We start from the raw sequence: 18,530 nt of genomic DNA on the forward strand, positions 1-18,530 counted from the left end.
TTCAAAGAGAAACATGCTTGATCTTATTCGTATGATAAGATCAGCCTATCCCTACTTATTCCAAAGTCGTAAAAACTTAAGGATGCATTTATAATTGCAAATTACATTAGAGATGGAGGGGGGCGGTGGAGGTGTGAGGGGTCACCCGTAAATACTGATGAGTACATGTCTAATTGTTGCCAGCAATTGGATGAAGAGACCACATTGCTGGGGGGTCGTCGATTGTAACGAGCTCAGATACACTTTGATTCCTTATCTTCCAAAAGTCGTTCTTTCTGAACAGCCAACTTATTTCTGTGAATGCAGAATTTAGTAAATGATGCGATATAAAGGAAAAAGAATAAGCTTAAAGTTGGTAATCTCAGTAGGATATTCATTCTGGGTTGTTATTTATTCTATCCAATATAACCCCATTGGACCATCCATAAAGTTAATACTGAGTGGATATTCGTTGATTTTCCACCCTGCTTTGAAGAACAGCTGTGTCCTCTGATATCTCATTGCTAAGAAAGAAAACAGACTCTGAGTGCTATAAATACTGACGACTCGGCCCGTTCACTAAGGGTGGATGGGTGTGCGCAGGTCCTGGAGTTAATTAACCAAATGCTCAAGAAGCAAAGACACAAGAAAACCTTGAGTTTACTATCCACAGGCCAAGCAACACCATCTAGTGACTAATGATCCCCTGCCCTCTGCTGGTTCCAGTAGATATATTCCAGGAAAAAGGCTGCAGGGTAGAATTTTTCTGGATGTTTCCTCTTAAACACACAACAAGCACAAATAAAAATATGACAGTCCTTGATGTATATCCTTAGTCAAATATTCAAAGGGCAGAACGCGCTCTGATCCCACACGAGATGTCAGAGCTACATCGTTTTGCCCTTCACATCATTCGAAGTCATCAAAACGTTTCACCCAGAATCCAAGGCTCCCAGTCAACAGTGAGCTCATAATGGCGCCGCCTCTTGTGGGCGTGGCTTTCTCGGGCCCCGTGCCCCACACAGCGCCTCGTCCCCAGAGGCCCCAGTAGAGGGACTCTGTTGAAAGGCAGAAAAAAATCAAAAAAAGAGAGAAAAAAATGCCGTCTGCCCCTCCGTTCCACTGGCTGTGCATCTCTCTCTGTATCTACGTCTGTGTGTGTATGACTCTATGTACAGATGTGTGTGTACATGTCTACCTGTCCTGCCTGTCTTTCTGTGTTGTCCATCTGCCTTTCTGTCTTTTTGTTAATATATCTGTTCATTGTCCGTCCTTCTGATTCTCTCTCTTTGTCCATCTATCAGGCTGTATGTTTTTTGTTCTGTCACTTTATCTGTCTCTGTGTCTGCTTTTTCTGTCTATCTATATACATATATATCTATCCTTTCTCCTCACCGAGTTGTCCCGTGTGTGTGCGCGATGCACATATGGATAAAAACCTGCTCTTTGCTGGGCAGGACACATGGACCCAAAACCTCTCCTTGTCGGGCCGTCCCTCCAGATCCAGGTGCTGCCTGTTCTCTGAGCCCAAATCCGCCAAGTTCTACCCCCAGCACTCAGTTACTGGCCCACCTGCTCCCACAGGCAACCTCCCACAGACTCATGTCTATCCTAGAACTCGAGCAAGTCTCCATCTGTGACCGTGAGGCCCCTTCACGTTGGTGCACGCATCAGGGGCTGCTCCTCTGCACTACTGTGTAATACGACGTACACTGTTGTGTGTGTTTAGTGCGTGTATGTGTTTGTGTACATTTTAGGTGTGTGTGCATGTGTATGTGTGGGTCTGTATGTGGTTATGTGTGTGTGTTGGAATGAGGCCGCACCACCCTTTCACTTTCCAGCTAGCCAGTAGGTTCACAAAGAAACATTGTCGGTGTCTGCAGTAGCAGCTCCCATCTGGGCCCCGGGCATCCCAAACCACACTTTCCACACATGCTGTGATCCCTCCCCACGGAGCCCGCGGGCAGCAAGGAGAGGCAAGAGGCCTCAGCGGTTGCCATTGCTGTGCACGGTTGAGTAGGTTGTGAGTGGCACCCTGGGGTTGTACAGTACACAACCTCAAGCCTTGCCCTGGCCCAGGGCTGCGGTCTCCAAGCTCCAGCTCACTTTCTGCACTGGGCCTCACTAGGGAATAAGGACAGTCCCAGGCCTCAGCACTGAAGGGGCATTGATCCAGGAAGGGGAAGCAAGAGCCCTTCAGCATGCGAGCCTGACTCAGGGCCTCAGAGAGCATCATTCCTCATGTGTCAGAAACTGAGGTTTCCAGGAGGGTCTGGGGCTGGCAGGTCACTCAGAGAGGATGGTGCCAGGATCCAGGCAACTCGTGTGCTCCTTTTGGCCCAGCCAAGCTCTCTGCCTGCTGGAAGAGCCTCGTGCAGTACCCCAGTGGACCCATCAGGGTCAGGGAGCCCAGGTCACCCAGAACCAAAACCCAGGGGACTCTAATAGTTTTGTGCAGGTAGAGAAGGGCGAGGGGGCCCAGGGGACCAGAGAGGAGATAACTGAAGTCATCCAAGTCAGTGATGACAGTGGCCTGGACCAGGTGGTGGCAGCGGGATGGAGAAACGTATTGGGGCTGAAAACAAATTTTAAAAATGTAAAAGGTCAGGGTATTGCACTAGAGTGGGAGGTGAGGGAGAGAAAGGGTGCATCAAAAACGAGGTGCAGAGATCTGGCTTGAGCACTGAGAGGCCGGACCACTCCTTTTCCTTGAATCTCAGTTTCCTCATCTGCAAAGCACTGTTGAGATTCTAAGTTCTAACCATCCTTGTCCGCCACTCATCACTGAGTTCTCCCATGTGTATGTGCTATGGATATGTTGATAAACTCCTGCTTGTTTTTTCCTTGTTCATCTGTCTTTTGTCAGTCCACTTTGCAGGGTACCAGCTGAAGGACCCAGGAGGATAGACGGGAAAACAATCTTTTTCCTCTCCTCCGTCAGAGAGGGGCTACCTCAGCTCGACACCTCTGTAGGGAACACCGGCCACCTACCCGGAATGGGTTATAACCGTGTGAGGGAGCCAGGGCAGGGGGTCAACACGCAAACCTCCGGGGCTCCATCCCCCAGGCAGAATTAACAGCAGTTCTCAAGGTGAGGGAACTTGTTAGAAATGCACATCTGGGGACTGCCACCGGCTAGATGAATCAGAACTCACAGCGCTGTGAGTTTAAAGAAGCCCTCGGGGAGGTTCTGGTGTAGCCCACAGCCTGTTTCTGTATGGCCCTTTAGCTAAGAATGGTTTTTGCATTTTTTTAATGATTGTGGGGTGGGGGCAGAATCAAAGGAAGAGTCATAGTTTGCGCCATGTGAAAAATATATGAAATTCGGATGTCAGCGTCCATAAATGAGGTTTTATTTGAACACAGTAACTAATAACTAACGGGTTTGCTTTCATGCCACCACAGAGCCACGCCGCTTTCAGAGACCTCACGGCCACAAAGCCTACGGTATTTATTCTCGGGCCTCTGCCGGCAAAGTTCCCCTGTCCTGCCTGACAGCAGTAAGCCTGTCTCCAAACCACTGGGCCTGCAGGGCCTGAACCCGGGCCCGCACGCCCACCGGGGCTCAGGGGAAAACGCGGGGGCATGTGTACCGGGACGAGAAACGTGCCCGTCTCCGTGCTGCTCACCTCAGATGGAAATTAGCCATCCTCTTCGTCTATGGATGGAGGCAATTCTGCTGCCTGCAGAAGGAGGCGGGGGGGGGGGGGGCGTTCTTCGTCAGTGACTTTCTGGGACCCCCGACAGTGAGGCTGTGCTCACCACCAGGAAGCTGGCATCAGCGGTTAGTGAGGAAATGTGGTTATTAATATCCCACAAATTTTTTCGTTTGTCTTTTGGTAACTGCTTTGCACGAGGATGGGTTTCCTCTGCAACCACAGGTATTTCATTTTGTGCATTTCAAAATGTTATTCTGAGAAGAAGACCACGGCATAGGAAAATTTAAAAGTCTGCAGGCAGTGGCTCCCCGGCACTCCACAGCCTGGGCTGACACGGACGAGGCCTCCTGGACCCTCCCACCCCGGCCAGCCCTGCGGCAAGGCCCCAGGCCCCTCGCAGGACAGGCCAAGAACAGCTACTGACATCTTACCTCCCGCACTTCTTTCACATCTCGCGGGAGTAGCCAAAGCTGAGCCCCTACAGGGTGCCGGCACCGGTGTTCTGGGTGCTGGGTCTCCGTCGCGAACAAGATGGAACCGAAGTTCCCGCTCCGGAGAGGCTGACTTTGCAGGAGGAGGAGGGCGATGCAGCAAGGCTGCCAGGGAGGCCCGAGGGAAGCTGAGTGCTGGGGAAGGAGGCCGGGCCCTGCGTGGGGCCCACGGGCCCTGGGTGGTCTTCCCTGCCGCAGCCAAGCGGCTCCTTTTGCTTCTCCCTGTGCTCTCCTACCCCAGGGCCTTTGCTGGTGCCGGTCTCTCTCTCTCTCTCTCTCTCTCTCTCTCTGGGAAGCTCCTCCCCACATACCTGGCAAACCTCTACCCACCCTTCAGATCTCAGAGGAAACGTCACTTCCTTGGAGGACCCCCCGCCTCGGTCCCTGCCACAAGGCCTCCCTTTGCCTTACCCACGGCACCCTCTCGTGTCCCTCACTCAGGGACCGCGCTGCATCGTTACCACTGCAGCAGGCGTGGCTGTGCGCCACCTGGACCCCTTTACCGCGATGAGCCCGGCGCCCAGGTGCTGTGTCATTTGCTAATGGCGCTCAGCTGCCCCCTCCCTGGAGAACCACTCTGGGCCAACAGGAACCACCCTGGCCCGAAACGGCTGAGAGGCTGCACCTCCCCGCTCGGCAGGGTGGCAGTAGCCACAGGCTGGCTGCTGAGGGTACAAAAGCCCAGCCCCCGCCGGCAGGTGGGGCAGCTCACATTCCCGAGCCCAGGGTCAGGCCAGCTGGCCGTCGGCTGGACCCACCTCGGCCCTTCAGCTCCTCCCCTGCTTCTGCTGCTTCCCTGCCCCCAACCCCGCAGTGAATCACGGGCACACGAATCCCTGTTGCGGGCTCTACTTCTGGGGACTCACACAGTTGAACGCCTGTCCCCTGAGCCCCTAGACGGACGTCAGGGGCTGGGCCTGTCCTGCCTCCTCCCAGAGGGCCAATGCCTGCCTGGCACACAGTGGCAATTCGTAAACACTTGTTGAAGGAATGGGTGGAGCGCCCATTTCTCACGTAGGGAAACTGAGGCCCAGAGCCGGCCGGTCATAAGCATTTAGGAGGCAGAAGGCCTCCGAGACCCCAGTCCAGGCTTCTGTGCTTTCTCGGCAGCACTGAGAGGGAAGAAAGTAGGGCCCGGAGCCCTCGGTGGGCTCAAATCCCCTGGCACCAAGCTCGCCACCCTTCCTGCCCCAGGCCGAGCTGCTCTCTCCTCAGCGTGGCTGGTGGCCGGGCTATGCCCAGCTGGGTCAGTGGGAAGGTGAAGGGGGGGCTGCAGGTTGGTGAGGCCTGAAGACACTTGTCTGGGTGGTGAAGCCCACGGGGCCTGCCCTCCATCCACCCACCATCCGTCAGACGAATACACAGGGCCTAGCCCTGCTCTTGGCACTGGGCACCCAGGAGTGGACGAGAGACACGGCCATCCCTGCCCTTGGGGAGCCTCTGCACGGGGGCCGGGAAGGGTGGGAGGCAGGTCTGGGGGAAGAGGGATCCAGGCAGAGGGACCAGCCCTTGCAAAGGTCCTGGGGTAGGGGCAAAAACGTGCTCTCAAGGAGCTAGAGCGAGGCAGGGTGTCTGGAGCAGAGGAGGGGGCAAGGATGGGCAGGATTCCAGGGCTGGAGAAACAGTGGGGACTTTAGTTCCAGTGTTCAAGGAAGACAGGGGGGGTTTCAGGCAGCGGGGTCAAGAGGACTGATTCTGGTTTTGAGACCCCTCTGGTCCTGGGTGGAGGGTGGGCCGTGGGGGGATGGGGGTGCCCTTTGAGGCCCCACCGCTCTGACCTTGGCCCCTTGACACTGAAGAGAAGCCCACTTCCGACTTCCTCCCAAGTCACAGGAGGTGGACCCGGGGAGGATAAACCGGGGCAGACCCTCTGACCGGGCTATCCCTGAGGCATCTGGGTCAAAGGAGCGGACGTGAAGTCCGCAGGGGGTGCTGGGGGCTTGAGGCCTAGCTCCGACCCCAGCTCAGATAACTACCCTCCCATTGCCCTTGGGCAAGTCCCTCGCTGACCCTGAACTGACTTCCTCGGGCCCTGGTCCTGATTCCCCGCCCACCCCATGTACCGGTTTTCATGCGCATTCTCTCATCCTCAAGGAGGCAGGAAAGTGCAGAGGGAGCCAGTGGTGACGGCCACGCACAGAGGGGACCTGGCCGCGTCGCCCCTACCCGAAGACCTGTGTCCACACAGGAGGGCAGGGGTCCAAAGCACTCGCTGCACAAAGGGCTTCTCTTCTCCATTCTTTTCAACAAGTCTGCAGGCTGGCCGTTGTTGGGAACACCCTTTTCCACCGACGGAGAGACTGGGGCCGGGGTGGGGCGGGGACCCACTTCTCAAGATCACTGAGCAAGTGCGCGGCCTGGTGTCTGACCCGGAGTCCCAGCCAGGACGGGCCCCAAGGGACTCCTGAGCTCCCGCTGGGGCCAGGTCTTCCTGCCCAGAGGCCGGACCTGTCAGTGCTGTGGAAATAGCTCTCCGGGGAGCGGGGGAGGCCACAACTGGCTTAGACTCCGGTATTGGGGTCGCGGGGGAAGCTTCAGGGCCAGGCAGGGAAAGCCCCGCCCACATAAGGCCGAGCATCTCCCGGTCCGACTCACGGGACATCCGCCAAGAAGTCTTCGCAAACACCCCAGCTCCTCCCGTCACCCGGATTCTTATCCTGTGGTCTGGGATGTCACCTGGACCCCACGGCGTGAGGGCCCCGGTCCTTCACTGACACAGAGGAGGTCTCCACTCAGGGAACGTTTGGGCAAAGGGAAGGACTCTCTCCCTGGGGGCTACTTCCAGAAGCCACCGAAGCCCTCGGGGCGATGACGTTCTCCTTTGCCCGGAACGGGCTGTGCACGTGCACGTGCACGCTGCTCTCCCCGACGGCGGCACCTGCCTGCCCTCCGGCGCCATCGCCCCAGCGCCCGCACGCCACCCGGCTTCCTGTCCGCCGGTGAGAAGCAGGGCTGCCTCGAGCTGGGGGCCCAGACCGCACCTGCCCTGCCCTCATCAAACCCTTGCAGAAGAAAGGAAAGGGGAGGCACGGGCCCGGGGAGGGCAAGGCAGGGGCGCAAGTCCAGGCAAGGCGGGCGGTCTGGCACACCCGGGCCGTGTGGAGAGGACGGTGGTGGCGGGGGGCGGGAGGGTGAGGGCGTGTGCGACGGCCTGAAAAGCACGCGGGGGTCCTCGAGGAGGCCAGTTCTGTCCTCTCTCCCCTCCCCCGCCGGTCAGGCGGGGCCTTTCAAACACACGTCTGCACGCAGTGGCACTCCGAGAGATCAAAATGGTTTAATGCGGTCTAGTCTTGTGGCCTACGTCTTTAGATACTGCTGTGTATTGAAAATAACATGAAAATTCTCCAGTTTCACCATTTAAAATAGATTTGACATCGATTTGACCTGTGCAGGGGCCTCCTTCCCACCAGGCCCCCTGCCCCCACCAGGACCCTAGGGCGGCAGGGACTGGGTGGCACAGCGCCCGCAGGTACGGGGCGGGGGGGTGGGGTGGGGGGCAGGGGGCGCCGTGCTCTGAGACACTCGCCCATCTGGACGCACAACCTCCGGGACCCGGGCGGGTCCGCGAACGCACACACGCCACCCCCAGCAGGCAGACAGCAGCCCTGCTGACGGAGCCCGGCACACACACGCACGTGCGTTCGTGGACAAGTGCACACAGGCCTCCTACGTGCAACTGCGTGCAAACGCTCGCCTTTGGAGGCCATGTCCTCACACACACGTGTACCTTGTGCCCAGGTACACAGAAGCGTCATCCTGTCACACGTGCTCCACGCCTGCCCACGTGGACAGAATCGGGGCAGAGGGCTGGTGGGACCACGGCCGGTGTCCGTCCTGAGTACTGTGTGCCCAGCCCCACAGCCTGGTAAACATTTAAACCAACGCCTGCATACACAACGAGCACACAAACAGACCTATGGGTAGATATACACAGAACTGTGTGAGCCTGTGTGCAGTTACACACATGTACACATCGTGTATAGACACCAACAGCCCAGGTCACACATGTACAGAGATCGTCGTGGGCACACGTCTGCACAGCACTCCCACGTACACTCGTGCACTTACAGGAAAAGCCACAATTGGACACGTTTCACTGGCACACGGATGAGATGATTCCACACAGGAATTCACGCCTCGGTGCTCACACACGTATCTTGTCCCCAGGCCCCTCCCCACGTAAGCAGCTCAGTGTCTCAGGGCAGAGGGCGCCTCAGCCAGCTCCAGCCTCTGCACCACTGGGTCCAGGCTGTCGAGAAACTTCCTGCAAATACCACTGCCGGGACTGGGTGGTACAGCACCAGTAGGTACGGGGTGGGGGGGGCAGGGGGCGCCGGCGGGGTCAGAAGCAGGTTTGTACACCCACCCGCTCAGCACACAGGCCACACGTAACATACACACGTGCTCAGCGCACACACAACACACGGCACACCGCACACTCGCTGGGTTCACATGTTCCACGCCCCACACACAGGCACACGCGCCCCAGGGGCCACGTGATCCTGCCTCTGCACACACAGCTCCTCCCATCCGCCCTCCCGCTTCAAGGGCACTAAGGAGGGAGGCTATTTTGGTCTTTAGCACAAGCAATAAATAAATAAATAAATAAATAAATAAATACACACAGAGGAGGCAAAAAGAGGGCAGCGGAGTTTGAAAACGCAGCATCTGCCTTTGGTGAGAGATGAAAGGCAGCTCGGGAAGGCCCTCCTGCAGGGTCTGCGGCCTGAGCCGTCCGGCGTGGGCCTGGGAGGGGGACAGGCCTGAGAGGAAGCACCCCCGGCCACCCGAGACAGCTCGGGCCTTGGGGGACCCAGGGCCCCGGGGCTCTGCCCTGGTGGGGTGAGTGGAGGGCTGGCCCAACGGGACCACGTGCCAGCCCCGAGCGACCAGGGCCACCTGCCACCCCCCCGGCAACCACAGAGACTCCTCATCACCGCCCAGGACTAACGCTGAGGCAGCAGGGGCTCAGGCCAGGAAGGAGCAGAGGCCTGTCCAGCGGATCCTGAGAGGAACGAGGCCTCCACCTGCCTCGGGCTGACCCTTCTGACTCCTCCTGACCGGAAGTTAGGGTGGCGTCTGAGGCCAGGGCAGGGCTTTCTGGGTGGGAATACACAGCCGGTGCCCGGACCCTGCACGGCCCCTGACTTTAGGGCCAGGCCTCCCGCTGTTGCAGGGGTTGGAGGAGGGGAGAGGCAGAAGCCCCCACTGCAGCCCCTGGCCTCTCCTTGCCCCTCGCCCATCTGCACTCGGCCTCTGTCTCCTAACTTGGGCCGGAGCCCTGGCGTCTCCTGGTGGTGAGCTGTCCCGCGCCAGCCTGGACAGGCAGGCTGGGGCTCTCTAATGACTGACCGGCTTGGTCATTTGTGAGGAAAACACTCTCAGCAGCCCTGGGAAGGGCCCAGGCGCCGCCCTGACGGCTGTTCCCTTCGCCAGGAACGAGCTGCGTTGGGCAGCTCTTGGGCTGGCGGAGGCAAGAGCCAGTGACAAATCAGGGGGCCCGAGCCGCCACCTGACCGAGGTGCCCAGACGTGTGCGCTGACCAGCCCACGGCTCTCCTAGGACGTTCCTGTGCGTTCGGCACCAGGGCACAGCCTGGCTGAGCCCCACCCAGGCTCACCTCTGCTGCCCACCTCGGGGGGATGGGGTGCCGGCCCGGCCTGGCCTCCGCAGACAGAGGGCCATGGTGGAGTCGGGGGCAGCAGGGAGGACGGGTGAGTCCCATAAAAACAGTGACAACTGGAGCCAGACCCCCCCCCCCAGGGTCTCTAAGGCACGACTCATGCTGGGCCCCGTGGGGACTGGGCTGAAACACTTCCTTGGAGTCGGGGAAGCTGACCCCCTTCCCATGGAGCCACCCCTACGTTCCCCAGCTGCCCCTCTCTGGGGAAGGGGATGGAGGCCACAGGGCAGAAAAGGAGGGAGAATCCGGCGGGCTGGGGTCGTGGAGGGGGGGTGGGGCTGGGGGGAGGGGGGGAGCAGACCTTCCACCGCAGGCAGGTCCCATCCCGGCCCTGAGATGCACCTCAAAGGAGGTACAGAGTCAAACTTAAAAAGCTCAGACTGGATTCTTCCCGGCCCTGACTCCCACCCCAGTGACACCGAAAAGCTCTTGTTATGATCATTAACAAGGTCTTGGTTTTGCCATTCCAAAGGAAATCCAGTTCACCCCGTGCGCGTAAAGCACAGAGGGGTGGGGAGGTGGGGTTGACCTCCATGCCTGCCCTCAGGCCGCGGCGTCGGGCACGTGCCCGGCCTTCATGGAAGAGAGGCCAGCCCAGCCTCGGGGACCTTCTGGAACCCCCCAGCTACTTGCATCCTGGCAGACTAATGGAATTCTAATTGTCCTTTCCCACCCCCCCTCAAATTACAAAACTTTTTTTCAATCACATGTTAATTTTTTTTTTGTAAACAGTCTTAAACTAAGGTCGAGAAAGCCCAAACCCGGTGTTTCTCCCCAAGTTAAAAACCAGCGAGGTGCACTGCAGCCCGCCGGCCTTCGCCCACAGAGGCCGGGCAGCTGGTGAGCCGCTTCTGGACAGGCTGTGGCTCCCCCCTGAGGCAGAAGCCCCCAGCTCCTGTGGCCCGGCCCCCCCGGGGGGCCACCTCCCCGCCCCCAGGCCTGCTCTGGCCTCAGAGGCCACTCAGGCCACCCACTCTTCCACCAACATTCCCAGGCCGCTGTGAAGAAACGTAAAACATCTAAAACTCTACTGAGTCTGCAACCAGGGCCCAAGCCCATTCCGCTCTGGCCCGGGGCCCTCGCGGGAGTCGGGGCCTTTCCCCGGCGGGGCGGATGCTGCACCTTGGCCGCTGGCGGCTCAGATCTCGGACTCCCGTCTGTAGGGCCGCTGATCGAGGGCGGTGCCGGCCTGGGGTCTGTCAAAGTCGCGCCTGGCCTGGGGGCCGTGGCCGTCCTGCTCTCTGTCTGCCTCGTCCTCGTCGTCGCGGCTCAGGAAGGCCAGCTCGTTCTCGTAGCAGAAGGAGTTGGCGCTGGGCAGCAGGAACTTGTTCTCCACCAGGTCCTTGGCGCTGCAGCGGGGCGTGGACGGCACCTCGTACGTCTTGTGGAAGTGCGAGTAGTCGATCTTGTACTGGTTCTTCTCCTCGAAGAGGACCGGCTCGAAGCGGTGGCCCCACAGGATCTCGTTGGCCAGGTAGGAGCTGCGGGCCTGTGTGGTCATGGCCGTAGCCTCCACCATGCCCTCCAGGATGACCACGATCTCAAAGTCGTCCGTCTCCAGGTCCTGCCGGCTGATGCCAAACAGCGGGCTGGCCTCGTCGATCTCGTGCAGGATGGTGATGGGCGACACCAGGAAGATGCGGTCCAGGCCCTTGTCGAAGCCAACGTCGATGTCGATCTGGTCCAGCGGGATGTACTCGCCCTCCTCCGTGACCCGGGGCTTGATGAGCTGGGCCCGCACGTGGGCCTCCACGATGTGGCTCTTGCGCAGGTTGCCCACGCGCCACATGAGGCACAGCTTGCCGTCGCGCAGCGCCACCACCGCGTTGTGGCTGAACAGCAGCGTCTGCGCGCGCTTCTTGGGCCGCGCCATCTTGGCCATAATGGCGCCGATCATGAAGGAGTCGATGATGCAGCCCACGATGGACTGCGCCACCACCATGAACACGGCCACCGGGCACTCCTCGGTCACGCAGCGCAGCCCGTAGCCAATGGTGGTCTGCGTCTCAATGGAGAAGAGGAAGGCCGCCATGAAGCCGTGCACCTGCAGCACGCAGGGCGTGCGGCCGCGGCCCTCGGCCGGCTCCAGGTCCCCGTGGGCCACGGCGATGACCCAGAAGATGACACCGAACAGCAGCCAGGAGGCGAGGAAGGCCAGCGAGAAGATGAGCAGCATGTAGCGCCAGCGGATGTCCACGCAAGTGGTGAACATGTCGGCCAGGTAGCGCTGCGACTTCTCGTCCATGTTGGCGAACTCGATGTTGCACTGGCCGTTCTTCTTGACGAAGCGGTTCCGGCACCTGCGCCGAGTGTGCACCTTGCCGTTGCCGAAGCCATTGGCGCCCGACATGGTGACCAGGTGCAGCCCGTCCTCCTCGGACGACACGATGCTGTAGGGGTTGGCACGGCCAGATGCGGTCATCCCGGGGGCGGGGGCGGTGGGACCCCAGCTTGCCCCCGGGCCGGCTCCAGGCGGGGCAGCTCCTGCAACAGAGGGGACAGCAGGCTGGCAGTGAGGCCGGCAGAGCAGCCACCCGGCCTGCGCCTCCACCCCGACCCGGCCTCACCCCAGCCAGCTCCTCGGCCACCTCCCCTCTCCCGGCTGCTCCAGACGGGAAGCCTGGCTTCTTCCTCAGTTTCCCTTTCCCCCACCAAGGGCTCTGCCTGCAAAGATATTCAGGGTCCAGCCCCTCCTCCCACCTCCCGGCCTGAGTCCCTGGCATCACCCGCCGAGAGCAGCATGACGGCCACCTCGCCAGCCTCCCCACTCCCACGCCGGTGCCAGTGCCCACGGCAGCCGCCAGGAGTCAGTGCGCCCTCTGCTGGGACCCCTCAGACCTCACCTCCAGTCTCGCCCTTGCTCGCCCCCAGGCCCACCCGGACACCGTCCTCCCAGGCCCTGGCTTCTAGGCCACAAGGGTGTCTCAGGGCCCCCCTGCACCTGGGCAAACTGTGCACCCCACCCAGGACCCCACGGTAATCCCGCTGCACCGGCCTCTGACCTCGTAACGATAGTAATAACGACAGCAATGGCTCGCTGGGGCTGCACCCACCGTCCCACCACGAGACCGCGAGTCCCTGAGCGCGGGTGGTTTGCTGTTTGCTCACTGCTGTCTCACCCCCAGGGCCTAGACCCGGGCATGACAGACGCCTCAAGCCGGGCCCCACCTGTCCTCCTGAGGCTCACGCTGTCCCCGCAGGCGCCCACTCTCGCTGCCCACATGCTGTGCTCGTGGCCACCCCATCACCAGGGGGCTCGCTGACCCCGGACCTCAGCCCGGGGGCCTCCGCCACCCCGCCTTCCTCAGCGCTGAACAAGAGCAGGTGGGGAGCCTCAGACCCCTCGGTGGAGCACCGGGCCGGCGCACGTCCTCACACACGGGGCACACTCCACAGCGCCGCTCCCCGTTCTCACGGCTGGGGGCAGGCACCCCAGCCCCAGACGCGCAGGCCGGTGGCCACCCCTCCCCCGGTGCCCCGCCGGCTCTGGGCTGGCCTGTGAGTGCCAGGCTGAGGCATCCGCAGACCGGAGACCCCGACACCACTTGGCCCCGCGGGCACTGAGGCCGGCCGGCCGGCCGCGCCGGGTGCCCCGCGGGAATGCCGTGGCAGGGCGCTGAAGAGGTGGGCCTGCGCCCCCTACGGATGGAGCCCACGCCCCCCGACCCCCACCAGTCGCCCGACGAGGTCAGAGCTAGCTGAGCCTCGGGGTGCTCATGTGTGATGAGACACTGAGGCCCCAGAGAAGGTCCAGGGCGGCCAGGCCAGGAGAGAGGAGGCGGCAGCACTGCGACCCAGCCCTGGTCTGTGGGACGGGGTGACCTCTGACCTCTGCTCCAAACCCACACGGCCAGCCAGGCTGCAGACCCCGCCCAGGGCCTGCCCGGTCGCTGGAGCCACTGGATCCCCAGGTCTGGCAGGTGCAGGGCGCTCCCTGCTGCCCGGACCAGCTCATCCATCCACAGGGACAGCAGGCCAGACCTGTCAGCAAACGCTCGTGTGTCACCCGCTCGGAAGCCCGAGGAGGTAGCTACCGTGGCTACTTCTACGCTCTGGATGGCGGCTCAGAGAGGTCAAGTGACTTCCTCAAAGCCACACAACCACTAGGCAGGAGAGCTGGGCGCAGAACCACTTCTGTCTAACACAAGGCCTCCCACCGTGGGGACCCCAGGCTCTGCGGCGGCCTCTGCTCAGGCTGCCATCCTTCCCCCACGGCTGCTGCAGCTGACAGCCTCACCCTGGGTCTGAGGAGCTGAGGCCTCAGGCCATAGTGGTGGACACGGCTCCCGCCTGGTCCAGGAGCCGGTGGTGGTGGGAACCCCGTGGACTGTGCCAGGAAGACAGCTCAGCCCTAGACTCCTGGGCCTTCCAGGGGGAGGTGGCCAGGTCTGGGGCACGCCGATGCCAGCAGCAGGCCACCGGATCACCAGGGGCAGGTCTGTGTGGCCAGGAGGCCTTGAGGGACGTCCAGCGGGTCATGGCTGCCCCAGGTGGGGCTCTGAGCAGCTCGAGGCCTGCGGGGGACAGAATCGCAAGACTCGAAGGCCAGAGGAGCCCAGCCTGGCACACTGCTCCCGGCAGCTGGGCAACCTCCCACCTGGCCAGCTCGCAGTGACCACTGGCATCTCTGCCTGGGCTGGGCGCCTGGGCCGCACCCAGACTGTGCTGCACAGTCCTGGGAACCCCTCTTCTACTGGTCTTCCTCCTAAAGCCACAGCGAAAATCAACAGGTCACATTCGCGGCCACTCCCTCACTTCTCAGAGCTGGAAACTGGTACTCGCAGCAAAGTCACCTGTGCAAAGTCCCCCGAAGCCAAGGAGCAGAGACACAGCGGGCGGCTCTGTGTGCACGCGTGTGCGCATACGTGTGCGTGCATGAGATGCCAAGGGTGGGGGAGTACCTCGCGGGCGCTTGGTGAACACACTACCAGAGAGAAAGGCCGAGAAGAGGATCCACAGTAGCAGCTCTGGCACCACAAACTTGCCAAACGTCCAGCGACCCTCTGCACACCCAAGGCAAGAAGGTTACGGGGCTCTGTGGTCTTTAAGGACTCGGTTTAAGAAATGTGGGGGACTTCCCTGGTGGCGCAGCGGTTAGGGCTCTGCGCTTCCACTGCAGGGGGCCCGGGTGTGACCCCTGGTCGGGGAACTAAGATCCCGCAAGCCGTGTAGCATGACCAAAAAAAAAAAGAAAGAAAGAAAAAGAAATGAGGGACAAGATTCTCAACCAGCCACGTGCAGCCCGCTGTGGCTCCTGTCCAACGGGTGCACACGGATCAGACAGAAAGGAAATTAGATTTGCTTTGCTGGAAGAGGATGTAGCAAGCAAGGAGGCCGGCTCCCCATTTTATAGATGAGAAGAGACTTGTCCCAGGTCACAAAACACCTTGTGGGCCAGGATGAGATAGATGGTAAAGACAATAATTAAGACTACATTGGTCGGACGCCCAGGTTGGCCAGTGGGGTTCCCAGGCGTCGCTGGGAGGGAAAGGGAAGAGAGGCACTACGGTCCCCGACCTGAGCCAGCCTAGGCGACTTCAGCACTGGAGACTGGGAGTGAGGCAGGCCCAGCAGGCTGGACCCAGAGACCCCGAGGGGAGGGGGAGCTGTCCCGAGCCCGGCGTCTCCAGGGCCCGGCACCCGGCAGGCTTGGCGCACCAGCAGGGCCTGGGCTGGGAGCTTTTAGGGAGGCAGCTAACACATGACCCGAGGGCCAAGAGTCATCGCAAAGTGCCCCCGGATGGAGCGGGACACCCCATGCCAGGTCCCCCGAGGCTCTGGGCCTCAGGTTTCAGCAACGTCCGGAGGAGACCAGGCCAAGGCCAAGAAAGCACGGACTAGTCGGATCAATGGAGGGGGCACCGAGGAGAAGCTCAGTGACCCCCTCCCCCGGGAGGCCTCCCAGGCGGCAGGACCCCTTCACAGGGATGAGCAGAGTCACCAAGTGCTTACTACCTGCCGGGCGCTGAGAGCTCCAGTAGCTCACGTAATCCCTTAGTGTGACTTTCTGGATGAGGAAACTGAAGCTCAGAAAGGCTGAGTCACTTACCCAGGGTCACACAGCCTTTCAGGAGTGAGCTCCTGGTCTGGGGCGGTAGGAGAGAACTCAACCCCCCCCCCATTCCCCTAGGCCAGACTGTGGACATGACACTGTGTTCCAAGCCTCGGTCCTCAGGGTCCCTGCAATGCCACATGGTGATGAGACACAAATAACCCCAATCTGAGCCCGTGAAAGCAGAGGTAAGACCCTCACCAGCACTCCTGACCTGTGGCCATTCAGGCCCTGCTTGGAACATCCAGGGACAGGGCACTCACTACCTCATGGTCAAGTCCTTCCAAGTCCATGGTCTCTCCTTAAAAATCACTTGCTTCAGGGAAAGCCAGCGTGCAGCCACATACACCTCCCCCCAGCCCGTGCCCGAGGCAGAAATACTAAGCCGTCACAGAGCGCTTTCGCACTGCGCCCTGTGGTGGCCACAGGATCCTTATCCAGTTACTGCCCATCACACTCAGCCCGAGAGCTTGCAAAACCCAGTCCTTCATCTGCAGGCGGGAAGACGGAGGCTCCAAGAAGGGCGCCCTTGCTCAGCCACGCAGGAAGTGAGAGGCGTGGGCCAGGCCTGGAGGGTGCACTGCAGTGAGACGGGGCAGCTCAGGGGCGGCAGGCTCCAAGGACTGGGGCGCCGAGTGGGGGCGGGGGGCAGGCCTGGGGGGAGGGGAGAACAGGCTGGCACCTCAGGGTCCAGTGAAGAGGTTGAGGCTGGCTGAGGAGAGCCAAGAGCTGGCCTGGACAGGAGGTGGCGGGTTAGGGGGCCGACACTTCTGTTCTCACACTCTGGGGAGACACGGCCATCTCCTGTGCCCACCCACCTTTCCCAGGCACATTCCCTCCCCTCCCCAAAACATTCAGCCGGCCTCGGTCACCCATGGCCTGCAAACGTTTGGGGTCAACACCGTGCAGGCCTCCTGGGCCAGGCCCCTGCAAGGCCCCTGTGAGGCCGGAGGAGAGACGTGTCGCCTTGTGCTGGGCATGGGAATGGCCGGTGCTTGGCTGTCCCCGGGCCCTCACCACTTCGAGGCCCACCTGCCCAGCTTCCAACCACCAACACCAGTCTTTCCACCCAAAAGACCAACATCAGTCTTTCCACTCTGCCTGTGCACCGGCATGCCAGGGAGTTAATGCCCCAGGAGCAGCTGCCTGCCACGACGGGCATACTCGGGGCACCTGCTCTACTCGGCCTCCCAAGGCCCCTCAGCCCCTGGGCCCCCCTCCCAGGCCACGTGGCCAACATGCTCCCCCTCTCCTCCAAAGCTTCCTCCCCTCTTCCCTCCACTCGTCCCCACTGTGGGGTCACTGGGCAGTCCAACCACTCCCCCAGTTAGCCCAGCCACAAGCCTGGCCTCCTCCCTCTCCTTTAGCCCCCAGATCCACTCCCTTCCCAGGTCCTGTGTATTTTAGCTCCTGAATGACAGAAGCTTGTCCACAGACACCTCCCTGTCCAGGCCGTTCCTACCTACACAGCCACAGGTCCCTGAGGGTTTTCCTGTGGCGAGCCTTGCCCGCTGTGGCCCAACCCCCCAATCACAGCCAATGGGAATGCTGGAAATCCCCCTATGGGTCGGGAGTCAGCAGAAGCCCACCGCTTTCACGAAGCCCTTTCACACTCTCTGGCCCTGGGCTTCGCCTGTTAGGACCAGAAGCTACTTTCCGCCTTGTGTGAGAGTTGGCCTTGCCTGGGCCCCACCTCGGGCCAACCTCAGAGGCCCAGAGAGGCTGGTGCAGGCCTGGCACGGCGGGGGCACCCAGGAAATGCTCAGTGTTCAGACAAAGACGAGGGAATGAGCTGCTGAACAGAGGGATGGCTGAGGAGACAGTTACACGTACAGGTGGGGGGTCAAGCGTGCGGATGGAGTACAGGTGGGAGATCAAGCGTGCGGATGGATGAACAGGGCCGACGGACGGGGATGGACGGATGCGGGGGACCAGAGGCATGGTTCGTTTAGGTGCGTGAAAACTGCTTAGATGAGTTGGGCGAACGGATTAGTGAATGGATCAATAGATGGATGGACAAGTGGATGGATGGATGGGTGGATGGATGGGTGGGTGGATAGACGGGCGGACAGACGGGTGAGTGAATGGACGGATGAGTGGATGGATGGATGGATGGATGGATGGGTGGATGGACGGACGGACGGGTGGGTGGATGGATGGATGGGTGGGTGGGTGGGTGGATGGATGGATGGATGGGTGGGTGGATGGATGGACGGACGGACGGGTGAGTGAATGGATGGATGAATAGATGGATGGACAAGTGGATGGATGGATGGATGGGTGGGTGGGTGGGTGGGTGGATGGATGGATGGGTGGGTGGATGGATGGACGGACGGACGGGTGAGTGAATGGACGGACGAGTGGATGGATGGATGGATGGATGGACAGATTGGGTGGGTGGACGGACACATGAATAGATGGATGGGTAGGTGGGTGGCTGCATGGCTGGGGGGATGAATGGATGGAAAGATGGCTGGCTGGGTTGGGTGCGTGGGTGGACAGTTAGATGGATGGGGGGATGTGTGGAACTAATGGATGGAAAATGGGTGAATGAGAGGTCGAACAGGCGGGTGGATGGGTGCGCGGGTAGGTGGACACAGAGATGAGTGGGTGGGTGGAGGCACAGATGAGCGTGACTGCGTGGACAGGTGCATATCCGTGACCTT

General features: G+C 60.7%; 1 protein-coding gene across 2 annotated transcripts in view; it reads right to left on the reverse strand.

Annotated features, from left to right (window-relative positions):
• Positions 1 to 10,123: 10,123 nt before the first annotated feature.
• KCNJ12 (potassium inwardly rectifying channel subfamily J member 12) overlaps positions 10,124 to 18,530 on the reverse strand; it is a 33,274-nt gene continuing 24,867 nt past the window's right edge. For both annotated transcript variants that reach the window (XM_082679637.1, XM_082679638.1), the window contains one exon: positions 10,124 to 12,296. In XM_082679637.1, the coding sequence (XP_082535763.1) occupies positions 10,951 to 12,234 (1,284 nt within the window). In that variant the 5' untranslated portion in view covers positions 12,235 to 12,296 and the 3' untranslated portion in view covers positions 10,124 to 10,950. The remainder of the gene's footprint in view (positions 12,297 to 18,530) is intronic.

The sequence above is a fragment of the Grampus griseus genome, assembly GCF_964374135.1.
Source record: "Grampus griseus genome assembly, chromosome: 20".
Taxonomy (NCBI): Eukaryota; Metazoa; Chordata; class Mammalia; order Artiodactyla; family Delphinidae; genus Grampus; species Grampus griseus.